The 16,623-nt window shown below is 49.0% G+C and overlaps 1 protein-coding gene across 7 annotated transcripts in view; it reads left to right on the plus strand.

The window, feature by feature from the left end:
* Positions 1-219: 219 nt before the first annotated feature.
* LOC121933137 (cytochrome P450 2C19-like) overlaps positions 220-16,623 on the plus strand; it is a 66,572-nt gene continuing 50,168 nt past the window's right edge. For 2 of the 7 annotated variants that reach the window (XM_042472472.1, XM_042472470.1), the window contains exons 1-2: positions 222-514; positions 6,719-6,881. In XM_042472472.1, coding sequence (XP_042328406.1) covers positions 341-514; positions 6,719-6,881 — 337 coding nt within the window. In that variant the 5' untranslated portion in view covers positions 222-340. Of the gene's footprint in view, positions 515-6,718; positions 6,882-16,623 lie in introns of all 7 variants that reach the window. The other 5 variants (XM_042472475.1, XM_042472473.1, XM_042472471.1 and 2 more) reach the window with 5 other exon arrangements.

Here is a 16,623-nt window from a genome sequence, read left to right on the forward strand (position 1 = left end):
CTAAGCAAGAATAGACAAGCCGTTTGGGGTTTTCAATGGGACTGTTTGTTTAATGCTTTCTAAACCTTTTGTACCAGGGAGGTTTTCGAATGCGCTTTGTTCTTAACTCTGCCTGAGCCACCTTGGGTACAGTCCCAAAAGAAAGACAGGAGGCAAATGTGTGTGTGTGTGTGTGCGCGCATGCGCGCGGGAGGGCTCCCTTCCAAGGTTATATAACAGGCACTTTGCTGTCAGTGACTCGCCTCCTGGGTTCTGTTGACTTGACCTATGGACTTCAGTGAAGGTCCAAGAGTTTCCAGTCTTTCTGCTGCTGAGGAGAGGAAGAGACAGAGCTGCCACAATGGATCTTTTGGGGACCAGCACCGTCTTCTTGGTGCTCTGCTTGGTCCTCCTTTTGGCCTGGAGGAAAGTGGAGGCCAAGAGGAGAAACTTTCCTCCTGGTCCAATGCCTCTCCCCTTCATTGGGAACCTCTTGCAGCTGACAGGGAAAAATATTTCAGCGCAACTGAGAAAGGTAAGGAGGGAGACTTCCGCAAAGCTGTGTCTCAATCTTGCAACTAAAGCTTGCTTCACCTCTCCAAAGACAAGCCCTTCCAAGGGACAGTAAGGATGGAAGGGACATGCAAAAATGTTCTTTTCAGGGACTTTTGGAACTTGTTATTGCTGTCAACATTATCAGGGCAGGACACTCTAAATAACTATGAAAGCAATGGGATGGTATTGATCAACGCTAGCTTTTGAGATTAGGGGGGTTGATAGATTTTGGGGGTTACTGGTTCATAAACTGCATCGAAAGCCCCGATATTTCTTCACGTCAACCAAAGACAGCTGTGTCCATGGAAAGAATAGACCTTTGGGGAAATGCCTTTTTAGACAAGAGTTTCCAGAACATCTAGTTGGCTGGAGGATTGCAAATTTCATGGCTTAATTGCTGGTTAAACTCCTGGTTTTCCCTGTGTGTTAAAGTCCTTAGTGTCTTTTGATTTATTCCAGGCTGTCTCATCCTGGCTTCTCTAATGGTTGAAGCAAGTTGATAATGAAAAGCTAGCTGGCATAGTAAAATTACTCCGACATGTACAGCTGGCACTCCTTTGATGCAAGGCTCTCTCCATGAAGGCCAGGTTCATCTCTTTCACCAAAGCCATAAGAGACTATCCACCTCATATATTTCTGATCCATAAAATCAGTACTCAGTTACACAATTAAGAGGCAGTACAGACTGGCACTTTGTGCCAGCCTGTCTGCAGAGTAGGGCTGAAGAAGGGCAGAGCGTTCACATGGTCCAAGCCCTTCTTCCTCTGCCGGGACGTCATCTTGGTGCGTGTCCATTTACATGGGACGCGCCACAATGACATCCCTCGTGTGCAGTACCCAAACAGGGAGTTCATGTGGGCCATGACAAACATGGGCCTATCCCAAATTGTCTCCGGGCCTACACATTGCGCTGGTCATACCATCGATGCGGTCTTTTGTTCGGAACAGGAAAATCTGTGGGCAGAGGTAACTTGTACCTCCCCTTTGTCATGGACGGATCATTTCCTGGTTAAGGTTGGACTAAAGGCCACCATTCATAACACCCCGGGGGTGGTGGACCTATTAGAATGCTCTGCGCTCAAAGGCTAATGGGACCCAAAAGGTTCCAGGAAGCCCTGGAGGGTGCAATGGCTGGTAACATTGGCGAATCTGTCAAAGCCTTGGTGTCCACCTGGAACAAGGATCTCACAAAGGCTATCGACACAATCGCTCCCAAGCGTCCTTTTCAGCCCACTTCGAATAGAAATCCTTGGTAAACTGAAGATCTTAGAAGGATGAAGCGGGCTGCACAATGACTAGAGCGCCGCTGGCAAAAGACTCGATCCCTATCCGACAAGACATGTCATAGGACTTCTCTTAAAGCCTATCGAGTGGCAATACATGCAGCAAAGAAGTCTTTCTTTTCTGCATCTATTGCGTCTGCGAAGTCTCGCCCGGCAGAGCTTTTCAAGGTGGTTAGGAAGCTGACTCAGACTTCTTCCACCTGGAATCCATTATTCCAACCCACAGAGGCCTGCTGTGATATTTTCAACGACTACTTTGCAGATACAATCTCTCGGATAAGGGCCGACTTAGACTCCAGCCTTAACGCAGAAACATCTAGAGAGGTGTCCAGCGACTCTGTTAATGAGATTCATTTGGATCAGTTTCCGTCTCTGAGAACTGATGATGTAGACAAGCTGCTTGCCAAGGTCAAAAAGACCACCTGCCCTCTTGACCCCTGCCCTTCATGGCTGGCCATCCAGGGAGGGGAGATTAATGCCTCCCTCAGGGAAGGCAGTTTTCCAGCCAGTTTAAAACTGGCTGTGGTTACACCTATTCTTAAAAAAGCCTTCCCTTGATCCCTTGGAGAAATCTAACTATCGGCCGGTATCTCTCCTTTCGTTTTTGGGCAAGGGGATCGAGAGGGCAGTTGCCAACCAACTCCAAGCAGTCTTGGATGACACTGATTATCTTGACCTATTTCAAACTGGCTTCAGGTCGAGATACGGAGTGGAGACCACCATGGTCGCCTTGGTCAGTGATCTCCATCTGTGCATCGACAGGGGAAGTGTGGCCCTGTTGGTGCTCTTGGACCTCTCAGGGGCCTTCGATACCATTGACCATGGTATCCTTCTGGAATGCCTGAGAGGGTTAGGAATCGGGGGCACTGCATTGCAATGGTTCCGGTCCTATCTCTCAGGTAGGTTCCAGATGGTGTCGCTTGGGGACAGCTGTTCAGCCAAGAGGGAGCTCATATCGGGTGTCTCTCAAGGCGCGATACTTTCTCCAATGCTATTCAACATTTACATGATGCCGCTGGGTGAGGTCATCTGGAGACATGGGCCGCGGTGTTATCAGTACGCTGGTGAACCCAAATTTATTTCTCTATGTCTCGGACCGCTTCGGTGACCAAGGATGGCATCTCCCCTCTGAATGACTATCTGAGGTCAGTAATGGATTGAATGAGGGAAAATAGACTTAAACTGAATCCAAATAAAACAGAGGTACTCGCTATAGGCAATCCTAATCCGGGAATGGTGATAAGCTCCCCAGTTCTGGACGGGGTCACACTTCCCCTAAAAGACTGTGTCCGTAGCTTGGGGGTACTCCTGGACTCGTCACTTCAGCTGTCATCTCAGGTGGATGTGACAGCCAGGAGCGCCTGTTATCAGCTCCGGCTGATTCACCAGCTATGACCCTTCCTGGAACGGGAAAACCTAGAAACGGCTGTACACTCACTGGTCACCTCTCGTCCCGATTTCTGTAATGCGCTCTACATGGGGCAACCCTCGTGCCAAGTTTGGAAGCTGCAGCTGGTCCAAAACATGGCAGCCAGATTGGTTACAGGGAATTTGAAATTTGATCCTATTACACCTATCTTAAAATCCCTTCACTGGCTGCCTATTAGCTTTCGGGCACAGTATCAGGTGTTGGTCATTACCCATAAAGTGCTACATGTCCTGGGTCCAGCTTACCTGAGGGAAGGCCTCCTCCCATACAATCCTTCCTGCATTCTCAGGTCTTCCTCTGGGAAGAATCTCTTGCAGTCCAAGAAAACCAGACTGGTATCACCTTCCCAGCGGACGTTTTCTGTTGCCGCTCCAAAAGTCTGGAATGACCGGCCAGAGGAGATCTGCCTTATAACATCTTTGGAGGCCTTTAAGAAGGCAATAAAAACGGGTCTCTTCCGGCAGGCCTTCCCTAACTGACCCCTTGGCATGCTCACTCTCCAGTCGCATAGCTGTTCCCACTGGACTGTGATTGTGCTTGATTTTATTGATCTTATTGATTTTATTGGGAGCATTTTATTGGGAATTGTTGTTTTAACGTTATTTTCGGGAGGGAGGGAGTTTTAGGGTGTTTTTTGCTATGTTTTTACTTGTGACTTGTTGTGTAGCATTTTTATTGTTCTTTTGTCTGTTGTTACCTGCCTCGATCCAATACAGAGAGAGGCAGGATACAAATAAATATTATTATTATTTTATTATTATTATTATCCCTTATGGGCTGTTTGTACAGCCCCTATTTATTAGCCACTTGCTTAACATCTAAATAACACTACAGTAATCCCTCCATATTCAAGGGGGTTTAGGGGTGAAGGACCACCGTGAACGTGGAAAACCCAAACTAAAAAAAAGCACAGTTCTTTTTACCAAAGACAACATCTCTCTAGGAATCTCTAGGTTCTCCATCTTAACTCAGTGGTCGACATCTGCCAGAAGTTGATAATAGGATCATGCCGGAAGAACTACAAATGTCTAGAGAAGCGTTTTCTCTAGAAAGATCTAGGTCCTCCAGCACAACTCTATGGTCAACATTCCAGCAGAATTGCGCTGGAGGACTTAGAGATTCCTAGAGAGAACATATTGATCAAAACTGCAAATATAATCAAATCCGCAAAAGTCAAAGGTGCAAATGCAGAGGGCCAACTGCCTTGTTCCTTTGACACATGTCTCCCCTTCATGCCCCATACAATGATGGCTACAGTCCAAACCCCACATACCATAGCAGCCAGCAGGAACAATACTCCATATAACCGTGGTAATAAAAAATACATAACAAAGAACTTGGGAGTTTATCTGTCAAGGGAAATTGGAAGTATATTCCAATGGCGATCCAAATGCAATCATGGGGTTTAACGTTATTGCATGATAGACTACCACATGCAATTTCGGGCAATGGGAAGTCAGTCCGAGCTCAATTATGGGGTTTTACGTTATTGCATGAGAGATGATCACACGCAATTTCGGGCAATGACAAGCTATTTTCAGGCAATGGGAACTCAGTTCGAATGCAATTCGTATTCATGTAAATTCACTGAATTAGCAAATTCACATAAATGCGTTCTGGCCCCACTTTCTTTTCATTCGAAATTAAGAGAAATTCTTCCCGTGTGATAAACTCCATAGCAAATAACATAGCAAAGAACCTACACCAGTGATGGTGACCCTGTGGCACACGTGCCAGAGGTGGCACTTAGAGCCCTCTCTGTGGGCACATGTGCCATCAGTCCAGCCCAGAGTTTGCCAGAGTTTGTTACTGGAAAGCCAGAGGGACATAGCACTTTGCAATACATAAGTGGGTTTTGGGTTGCAGTTTGGGCACTCGGCCTCTAAAAGGTTCACCATCACTGACCTACACCATGTCAGCAAGTATAACAACAAATCAAAGCGGTGAATCATGCGATCAGGCCTATGGCAAATACATATCATCAATCAGAACTTAACATAACAGAACTTTCTATCACAAACACATATAACAAAACATCAGCATTGGAGAGAGATCTTGTTGCACCTTTGAGACTAACTGGAAGAAAGAAGTTGGCAGCATGAGCTTTCCTAGACTGAAATCTACTTTCTCAGATGCATTTGGAGTTTAAAGTCTATTTCCTCAGATGCATCGCAGTTGGAATCATACATGGCATATGTATCGTGGTCTCACAGAACAATAGTCATGGCAGGATTAAACCAGTCCTGACAAACAGTTAAATAGCTCCCCACCGACCAACGCAGAAGTGTCTGTGTCTGCAAGACAGCGGTCTGTATTTGTGGCTGGAGAACCATTGGTTGCACAAAGGATTGCGCTGAAATAACCCCTGAAGGTGCCATTGTTTCTACACTAGCACAGCACCACAACAGGATTCTGGTATTTGCAGTCAAATGGTTTTTGCAGCCACCAATCACACTCATCACCAGCAAAAGCCTGAGGGTACATCTACACTGCAAAAACCAAGCAGTTTGACACCACTTTGCCACGACTGGCGGTCTAACTTGCATTGCAGACGTAATGTGGTTTAACACAGCTTTAACAGCCATGTCTCAATGCTGTGGGACTCTGGGATATTCAGCCTTCTCTGTCAAAAAGTTCTGATGCCATGACAAACTACCAATCCCAGGATTCCATAGGAGGGAGCCATGACAGTCGAAGCCGTGTCAAACTGCATTATTTCTGCATTGTAGATTAGGCCTCCATCTCTACAGAATCATAGGATTTGTATTTTGCTGAGGCACTAAAACTGTCTGACAGATCAGGTGAATACCTCACCAAACTACAAATCCCAGGATTCCATAGCATTAAGCCATGACAGTTTAAGTGATATCAAACCACATTATTTCTGCAGTGTGTAAGACCAGTATGTTAGTTCCGACCAAATGTGAAATGGCATCATTCAATGTGGCAAAGCCACCTTGGCTATATTTATTTATTTATGTATTTATTTATGGTATTTATTTATTTATTAGAGTACTTATACCCCACCCTTCAGTCCTAAAGGCTATCAGAGCAGCTTTTAATTAGACGGTTCCCATGACACAAAATGAGAAGGGAAAGATGGTGGTGGGGAAGAAGGGGATCAGGTCCAGCAGCTCATCTCTCCCTCTGAGGCCTGGACCAAGGCAGATGGACTGGAGCCAGGAGGGCTCTGCTTCGTAGTTCAGGCCAGACCCAGTGGAGCTGGCAGGCCTCATTCTCCCTCTGAAGCTGTAGATGGCAAAGGGAGGGCTCATCCGCTTACTTTAGGCCAGGCCTGATGCTATAGCCAAAGCATTCCCATGGATGGTTCTCCTGCCAAAACCTCACCCTTCTCCATTGGTGCCTGTCCTTTGGCCACCATTTTGCCTCCTTCTCCTCCTCTTCCAAAAGACCCCGTTCGGAGAGTCCTCCACCTTCTCCTCACTCTCTCCTCTCTCTTCTACTTTTCAAGCTGAGCGAAATATATGGGTCAGTCTTCACGGTGTATTTCGGCTCCGAGCGGACAGTGGTCATCTATGGCTACAGTGCGGTCAAGAAGGTCCTTGTGGACAATGGAGATGATTTCCTCAACCGAGGCAGCTTTCCATCAGCAGAGAAGACCAACAAAGGATTTGGTATTCTCCTTTTAAAAAGGAAGGGGCCATTAACTGGCAGAAGGGCCAGTCCAGAGTGACCAAATGTCCTTCTTTTCCAGGACATGCCTTACATTTCAACCTTTTGTCCAGGAGGAGTTTCAAAATGCCCTCCATTTTGAGCATGACTAAGAAGCATGCACTTATATTTATATGAGTCTTTTTAGCTTTAATTTGGGAATGTTCTCCTTTGCAGTTATGATGTCTGGTCTCCCTGGGCCAACCCAATGCAGCCAATGGGGTCTGGGAGATCCATGGGTGGTTGCACATGTTTCCATCACCCACTTTTGAACATACGGATGAAATACGGTGGCATATTTCAAACAAAGAAGTTTACTGCACCGGGGATAAAACGTTCCCCAATGCGTTCTAACGTGCACAAGCGGGGCCATGCACGGAGCTCTTGATCAGAGCAAAGAGTGGGTTCTTCCGCGTGGGGGAGAAGCAGACGGGGATTGGCGTTGGGATGTTCCTCGACGCCCTGACGCCTGGCGTGAGGTCGATTTGGTGACTCCGGCGGGGGTACTGGATGTGGAAGCTCTGCAGGATGGTGGGTGAGGTATAGGGAAGAGCCTCCCCGCGCCAGTCCTTCGCCAAGGCCGTTCCTCTTCCCTGGCGGGCAGGGGAGCCCAGGCCGGAAAGCAGAAAGACTGTTTTCAGTTCCAACAGATCCTATGCAGGATTTCCCTCCGTAGACACAACCTACCCTGCAAGCATTTCTTGTCATGGAGAATTGTCTGCCATAGCGTTCCCAACATTTAAAAACAACACCGTTTGGTCTCTTTTCCAAATATTGGCTCCCCCTTTCCATCAAATCCAGCCATCTTCTTCCATACGGTGCAGAGAAGGACGTCGGCTCCTCTCTTGAATCTCCCTTTTCATCCACGAAATGTCCCGGGTCAAACGAAATGGACTTTTAAATTGCTTTTCGTCGTGGCTGCACAGAGGTCACGCATTGGGAACATGGAGCCTCCCTTTGGAGAAACACCGACGGCAACAGGGCAGTGTGCGGCGTCTGCACGCACGGCTGCTAAGCGAGAGATATTGAAGCTTACAACTATTCATTGTTGCTATTATTACTATTATTATTATTGAGCATTTCTTACCTGCTTCTTTTCAAGGCCAAGGCTGGGTACAACCTAGATTAAGTAAATCTACCTGGCGGATTCTGTTCCCGCGCTGTGCAAAGCTACAGCCCGATAGATCGATAGATGATAGCAGCTAGATGCTAGGATAGAGCAGACAGCGTGAATACTACTACAACCAGCCCTTGGATATCCGCCAGGGGTTGGTCCCGGGGACACCCCACAATCCATGGAAACTAGCGTCCCATTAACTACCGTGGGGTATAAAATGGTCCACACCCCCCCCCGAAGTGCAAAATCTTCAAATAAGAAATTACTATTTATTTATTTATTATTTCCAGAGGCAACACCTCTCTAGGAATCTCTAGGTCCTCCAGCACCACTCTATGATCAACACCTGCCAGCAGTGGACGATAGAATTGTGCGGAGGACCAACAAATGTCTAGAGAAGTGTTTCTCTAGGAACTTCTAGGTCCTCCACCAGCGCCGTATGGCAGCCTCCTGCAGGAATTGCTCTGGAGGATCTACCCGATTCCTAGAGCGACAAACCCACAAATAACCACTTCGCCCACAAAGTCAAAGCTGTGAATGTGTTGGCTGACGGGGGTGTGTGTGTGTGTGGTGTGTGTGTGTATTTTGACTACTTTCAGCCGGTGAACGGCTGAATCTGTGGATGAAGAATCCGTGGGTGGGCTGACTGTAAACTAAATAAAGAAAACCCATTTACATACCTCGGGTTAAAAAATATCAGAGCGAGGGGTCAGAGGAGGCACAGTGACTGGCCCCAATAACCCGCACAACGACGGAGGAGGCGGAACTGCAAGAGGCACACTCCTTTAAACCTCTGGAAGCATGCCAAGGTCTACACAGATGCATCAGGAGAACAAAGTTTTGGCGTGCAAGGCTTCCCTTGGGCCCCCCTGCACAATCCACCCTCACCCCGGTCTCTTCATGGCGCCCCAGCTCCCTTGGGATGGTGACGCCTTCCCGTCCAGTCCCCTCTTTGGCACTGCGGAGGCTCCCAAAGGGGAGCAGGTCCAAGATACCTCCGGGCTCATGGAGTGACAGCTTGCTGTAGGGCGATCCCAGCGCACGGTCCTTCATGCGGGCAGGGGGGACGTTCCCGCGCCGATCCCCCGGTCGATTTCCTCATGGGCCCTTTGCGGAAGCAAAGGCAAAGGTCAAGATGTGAAGTGCATTCAACAGATGGAGGAAAAGAAGAACCAGTTTTGGTGGGTTCTCCCTTCCTTCCTTCCGTCCTTCCTTCCTTCTCCTTCCTTCCTTCCTCCTTCTTTTAAACATAGCACATCCTCCAATTCTCTCGACCTGGGTAGGGGCCACCCTCGATTAATCCTCTTGTCCTCCCATTTACAAACTCGCTTTAAGCGATGCCTTGGCATGGTCAGACTGTCATTAAACAGTGCTACCACATGGTCCCACACTACTACGTCTGTACAGGTAATAATGGCGGCCTCCTGTATACATGGGGCGCCGTCCATTGTTACGTAGCCCTTTTACGCCGCCCCTGGCCTTAAAAAGAACCCGCTTTTCTTGGGTCTTTTTCCGTTGGAGGGAAGCCCATGTGGTGGTTGGCGGCGTGCGCTTCTCTCTGGAGGAAAACGGTCACTGGGCAAGCTGCCCTTTTGGGCGGTCTGTTCCAGGCCCCAGTTCGCTCCCCTCCTCCCGTTTTCCCACTTTGTCCCCCGCTTACTTCTTTGGTGCCAATGGCTTCCCAAAGTGTTGCACTCAATACCTCCTGGGAGGAGAATCTCGCCCTTCCCAGTAGCCCTAGCAAAAGCCAACTGCCCTGCATCCCCTCCCTAGCTGCTGCTTCTTCTTACTCTAAGGCCAATGCAACACAACCGGCCCACAGGGCTGGCACACCTTCCACCGCTGGGTGTTCCAAGGCGAAGCCTGCAGATGTCTCTCAGGGGTGGTACTGGAGGTTTCTGTCCCCGCAAAGTATACACGAGGACGGTCATGCTCCGATTGTCCTTAGTACATCGGTCGTGGGGTGGTCTCTCCTGCAAAGAGGGAGAGAGGGGATGAAAAATACACATCCCACTTATAGCACAGCTAGGCGGGCTGGCATAGGCTTTCTTCCGCCGCCAAAAACCAAGACGCGTGTTGTCTGGTGGGATTCCGGGGCATGGTAGTCAGGAACAAAGAACTGTTTCAAAGCACTCAATGTACAACCTCCATGTCTCCTGCTAAATTGGGGTGAGGAATCATGTACAGTGGCTCCCTCTGAATTGCTCGGGGTCAGTTCTGCCTCTCCCAAAACCATGGAGTTTGTGCCCCCATCTTATCAATGGGGTGGTATGTGAATGGCAGATGCACTGACGCGTGTTCCCATCACCGCCTCACTATACAAAGTGCGATTGTGACTTTGCAGTGGGAAACCCAGGTGCACGAACGATCCTGTATCTACTGGACGTGAGCAATGCACAGAGCTGTACATTTCTCTATGCTTTTCGTGTGAACTCAGCACTCTTTAACGCGCTCTTACCAATCTTTAAGCCACTGCCCCCCAACAAGCGGGCGGCCCATTTACGAGCCCAAGCAAAGGCTGGGAAGGACCCCCTGCAGGACCCCCCCCCCACAGCGGGGAAGCCCCTGGTGTTGACCCACTGTGTCCACGGCCCCCTTGTGGCCACCCGAGTGCTGGACTCCCATCAGTTCTTGTTTGACCCGCCCTAGCTAGGCTGCTGGACATTGCCAACTCCAGTTGGCCGGAGGAAGAGCTGTACAATTCCACCCCTGTTCTAAATATTTGATCCTACACAGTGCTGTGTTGTTGTGTTGGATCTCTATCCTGGCCCTTTCTCCCAAAATGGGATTCCCCTGCCAATCTAGGATGGGCAGCTAAAAACCTGTAATAATCTGGCAGAGATCTCGGGAAAATGCCCCTGGATCTAATCTGTAGAGAAGAGATTCCAGTGGCTCCATGGTCCAGCGGAAGATCCACCCAGCTGGAGACCTAGGGATGTGCCCCCCTCGCCTTCCTGTGACCTGAAATCTACTCTTTCACACAGGGTCAGAGAGATTCTCACCACCTTTTCTCCCAAGTGGCCAAAGATGCCTGTCGCCCCCATTATCTGATTTTCCTCACCTATGGTAATTAGGCCTTATCATGACTTGCCCAGCAACATGCGACTTGATCTGGCCACTGGATGTTGAGCCTCAGGTCGATCTTCGGCTAAATACTTTTCTTTCGCCTTTGCACTGGTCTGATGAGGAAAAGTCTGGTTTATGAAAGTGCTTTCCCACTAGGGCAGCCATTTTGTGGGACGTGTGGCATGTCACCTGGCAAGCCATTTTGAGTCCAGCCACCCCCTTATTTGGCAGCCTTTTGTGAAACACGCCCAGATATTCTTGTCAAATCCAAATGGCCCCAACAGTTATTCTGTGGCCTCTTGCCCCGTCCCACCTGCTCCCTTTTGAGGAGGGAAGGCATCTATGACGTCCCGGGGGGTATTCCAACGGGGTCCGAGGTGTTCTTGTGGTCCTTGACTCTTCTGGGCTATGACTCCTGGCTGACAACATATCTTTGAACACGCTGTTGGTGAGCGCCAGGCAAATAGTCCATGATCCCTTGGATGATGTTGTAGAGCTGAAGCGGGAAAAGAGAGAAAAGAGAGAGAATGAGCCCAGCCTTGCACCGATGGGCTGGGAAAACACGTTGACTCTGCGTTCAACCCATCTGCATTAGCCATCCCATATGGATCTTTTCCTTTTCCCTGGGCCCCCGTTGGAAGAAACGGAGGGATTCCTGTTCCATTCCTTATTAATTTTCCCCTGCAATGGTTCTCTGCCTCCTTTGTTGTTGTTGTGTTGTTGTTAAACAGCCTTGAGTCGGCTTTTTTGTGGTTTTTTGGGGCTCTGTGGCCTGTTCCAGAAGAGTTTCTTCCTGACGTTTCGCCAGCAGCATCTGTGGCTGGCATCTTCGAGAATGCTTTGCCTGGAAAAGGTTGGGTGTATACATACTGTACTGTGTGAGCCTGGGCATGCAGGAGGGATTTGCATGTGTCTTGTTCTGTGCTGATGGCTGGCCTCAGGCTGGGAGGCTAATGCCAAAGAGGATTAGTGTCTGCTAATTGGGGATCATTATCTGCTGGGAAAGCCCCTGACTCTGAGTGGTTTCCCATTTGCATTTGCTGAGTTCTGATTTTGCTATTTCCTCAGGACTGGGAGCCAAATTTTCTTCACTTTGAGGGTTTCTTCTTTCCGGTTGAAATTATCCAGATGTTCGTGGATTTCAATGGCTTCCCTGTGCATTCCTGACCTGGAAGTGGTGGCCACATAGCCCGAAAAAACCCACAAGAACGCATGGATGCCGGCCATGAAGCCTTCGACTTCCAGCCTTGAGTCAATCTGGACTCATGGCAAACCCTCTGGATAAGACATCTCTAAGACTCCCTATCTTCCACTACTTTCCCTAGTTCCTGCAGATTCGTACCCGTGACCTCCTTAATAGGTCCCTCAACCATCTGACATGTGGCCTTCCTCTCTGTCTAATTCCCTCCCTTTTTTAGTATTGTCTTTTCCAGTGAGTTGTTCCTTCTCGTGATGCGGCTGAAGTACGACAGCCTCAGCTTAGCCAAACTTTGCCTCCAGGGAAATCCCAGGCTTGGATCTGTTCTAGGAAGCCATATTTGTTCTTTTTGGTGTTCATGGCATTCTCAGCACCCTTCTCCAGCATCACATCCAACTGAATTATTCTCTTTTTGCACATTTGCCTAACTGCTCAGTCTCACATCCAAACATGGCCGGGGAATACGGTTGCTTGCATGATTCTGACTTTGTGCTTAGTTGTATACCTTTGCTCTTTAGACTTTTTCTAGTTCTTCCATAGCTGCCCTACCACCCAGAAGAAGACAGAAACAGGGAAGCCCATGTGACCCACGTTATCCAAAAACCAATGCCGCCACCGCCCAACAATTAACCACTTCACCTTAAAGCAACACAATGGGAGGTTGCTGGGACTTCTACTGGTATTTGCCAACTCAGTGAGGAAACTAGTCACGCTAGGGGCATGGGGCAAAGGTACTTTAAGGAAAAGGTTTATTCTAAACGAAGGAAATGTTCCTAACCCTTAGTCTGCACCAGAGGAATTTATAGTTCTTCTGGTCAGAAGCCCCTCGTGGTTCCAGGCCGAGGACCCAGCAGGCAGGCCCATGGGCCAAAGCCTTGCTCCACGCTTCTGGCTTTCTGCTCCCAACCATCTAGAACACAGTGGTTCTCGACTTGTGGGTCACAACCCCTTTGGAGATCGAACAACCCTTTCACGGGGGTCACCTAAAGACCATTGGAAACTGCATATAATGAAGAGCCTGGGTTCATGTTCTGGTTGGGGGTCAGCACAACATGAGGAACGGTATTAAAAGAGTTGTGGCATTAAGAAAGGTTGAGACCCACTGGTCTAGAAGGTCCCTCACCAGGGACCATCGGATGGACAGTTCCCTCACACACCATTGAGGTTCAACTCTCCCCACAAAGTGACAGGACCCTTCCCAAAGGGTTAAACCTTTGTCATCTGGGGAAGAAGGCCTGATAGAGGAGAGACTCCCTGATCACACTCCCATTGGGAATGTACACATTTGGGCCGCCAAAATCACATACTCCTTAGCCCACCATGTATACCTTGGATTGGGGATTAGGACATTTGTTGTCTTCTAATCTGCAGCTCACATCTCTCCCTCCTAAGTCAACACCCTCTTCCTTTTCCTCTTCCTCCTTCTCCTTCTCCTCTTCTTACCTGTCGGCAATGGAGCTCTCCAGCCGTAACGCTATCTGTGAGCAGCGGGGATCGGACAAAGTCCTTGTCCTGTAGTCAAACCGCTCTCCAAAAGAATGTGGCTGATCACGTTCCCCGTAGCCACCTCTGAAAAGGGTGGCTGGGTTGAAGGGCTGGCCTGGAGGGGAGGACAGCAGCATTAGTGGTGGCCATGGGTCAAGCCAGTGTCACCAACGCATGGCCTAAAGCCAGGCCACCAGGTACTCCAGTGGACCGCTGTGGCTTCCATGTTCCAGAAGGCCAGCGAACTCACTCGGGGGTCCATTCCAGACTTTAAAAGAGCCAGCAATTGTTCTGAAGGGCAAACCAAGACCACCAAGGGGCTGAAGCAAGCCTGGTGTGGAACAGCTTAAGAAGTCTGTTTTATGGTTTAGAGCATCTATCTCCGAGTGTACACTTATATCAGTTCAATACCATTTTGATAGCCATGCTACTATCTTATGGAATCCTGGGATATGTAGTCAGGTGGGCTCGTAGTCAACTATGTGTTGTTTCTCCTGGCAACACAATTCTAAGTATTTCACCAAACTACAAATCCTAGGTCCTATAGGATGAAATGTCCATTTAAAATGGGAATCAGAGAAGGAGTGGATCAGGCCCTTGGAGTGTATTAGAAAAGTACCCAAATACAATTTCTACTTATGGAAACGTACTCCTCAAAACCTCAGCAAAGAAAAGATTCGGTAAGACATTGTTTAGTCCTTTCTACCTCTCAAATAAATGCATTTAACAAAGCAAACGTACCTTTTCTGTCCCTGAGCTCCTTCACCAGGTACTCTGCCTCTTCTTGAATCCGTTCCTCAATGCCCTTCTTCCCCATCCCAAAGTTCCTCATGGTCATGAGGAGACAGCGCCGGATCTGCGACCAGCGCTCGCCATGGACATGCCGACACCTGAAAGTTGGCAGCCAGAGAAGAGCAGTGAGCATTGAAACCCATGGGGTTGTCGACATGATTAAAACACTAGTCATTCTATTCAATTAGAATGCAATCCCAACACTACAATTCAGAGGAGTTTGGGTTTTTGCATTTCCCCTTCCCCCACTCCCCCCCCCAAAAAAACCCCTCCTAAAACTGAGCTAAAAACGGATTTGCAGTTTTTGCTGGAGTATCTGCCAGATGTACATTGCTGAACGTGTGTTTGTCCATTTTTAGCAGAAGGTGGGTGAATAACTACACTTTGTGCAGGAAGCTGTAAGTTCAAAGGCCGTTGATGGCAACATGTTCAAACCCCCATCGTTTGCACCTGTTGACAATTAAGCATTGGCACAAAATGTGCAAAAACTCTGCTGCAAATTAGCATAATAATACATGTATGTATCAACTAGTCCCATCACACCAAAGCTAGAAGTGAGCCGGATCCACCTGCCGCAAGATAGTTGCCGAGCACGGACAAGAGCCCTCTCTCAACCTTCCGAATCTGTGCCATGTTGTTGTGAAGAGGAAGCGGCGGTTTTGCCTGGAGTTCCTTCTTGGCGCATGAAACCTGCGCATCAGGAATGACAGCCATGATTACAGGGAAGTGTACGGGGAATGGCTCAATGAGAGAGCACATGCCTTGCATGAAGAAGGCTTCCTGAGAGAGATTTCCTGCTTGTACCACTTCCTGAACTTCAAAAGGATTCAGTACAGATTTGAACCCAGAGCCCAAGAGCAGGGGAGGGAACTCTCTGATCTCCAGAGTTGCTGAACTGCAAACTCTCATGATCCTGGGGACCATTGGCCTTGTTGGCTGGGGCTGAAAGGGGCTGGAGGTCTACAGTGTCTTGGGAAGCTATAGATTGCTGACAATGCTCAACTCAATGGGCGCCAAGGGCCTACTCTCCTCCCCACAGACCCCACAAAGGCCATGTACCCCCACAGCAAGCCCACGTGCCCCTCTATCCTTCTGCTTGCCCTCAACATGGTATCAGGACGTGACGTTCATATTTGGGGATCGCATGGGGTCTGGGAACCAGTTGGTGTAGTGGTTGAGCACTGAGTAAGGACTCTGGAGACCCTGCTCAGCCATGGAAACCCACTTGGTCAAGTCCCATTTCTCGCCCCAGAGGAGGCAGTGACAAACCTGCTGAACAAATCTTGTTAAGAAAATCCCAATAGTATCTCTATTAGGACCAACCTAAGTCAGAAACTACTTCAGGGCACACAACAACCAACACCAACAGCAACCAGCACAACAACAACAACAATGGGGTCTGTGTGTTGCGGAGGAAGGGGAGTATTTTGCATTTTTTTCACATGACTTTCTGTGTGGTTTCTGGGGGTGACATGGCTAATGTTGCTCTGCAAAGGGCAAATTTGGAGCAGTAGGGATTTTAGGGGAAAGGAGCGTGTCCTTTGGGGCCAGAAAAGTGGCCCACAGGCTGCTCTATGTCTCCTGCTCTTGGCCTCCCCTTAGTTGTCCTTGCTTGCCTTCGTTCCCAGTGTATACGCCAGATGCAAAATGGCAGCAAAAACTGCTGTGTTTCATTCTGAAATTCTTGTGGGTCCCCAGACACTTTGAAGTTTACTGCACCGGGGATAAAAATGTTCCCCAATGCGTTCTAAGTGCACGCGCGCGGGCTGCGCACGGGGTGATGGGACACCCGATGGGGCCCAGACGCGGACTTTACCGCACAGGGAACGCCGCCGCTGCCGCCGAGTGTTCCCATCGCTTCCCATCAGGTTCTAGAGGGGCGCCATTGGACGCCCTTCTGGGAACTGTTTTGAAACCGTTCCCAGAAATGGGTGCCCTCTGGAACCTGATGGGAATGCGATGGGAAACGATGGGAATGCCCTTGGCGACGGTGGCGGTGTTCCCTGTTCGGGCCACGTCGCGTTCTGGGCCCCATCGGTTCCCATTC

This window comes from Sceloporus undulatus, chromosome 6 (genome assembly GCF_019175285.1).
Source record: "Sceloporus undulatus isolate JIND9_A2432 ecotype Alabama chromosome 6, SceUnd_v1.1, whole genome shotgun sequence".
NCBI classification, from domain to species: Eukaryota; Metazoa; Chordata; class Lepidosauria; order Squamata; family Phrynosomatidae; genus Sceloporus; species Sceloporus undulatus.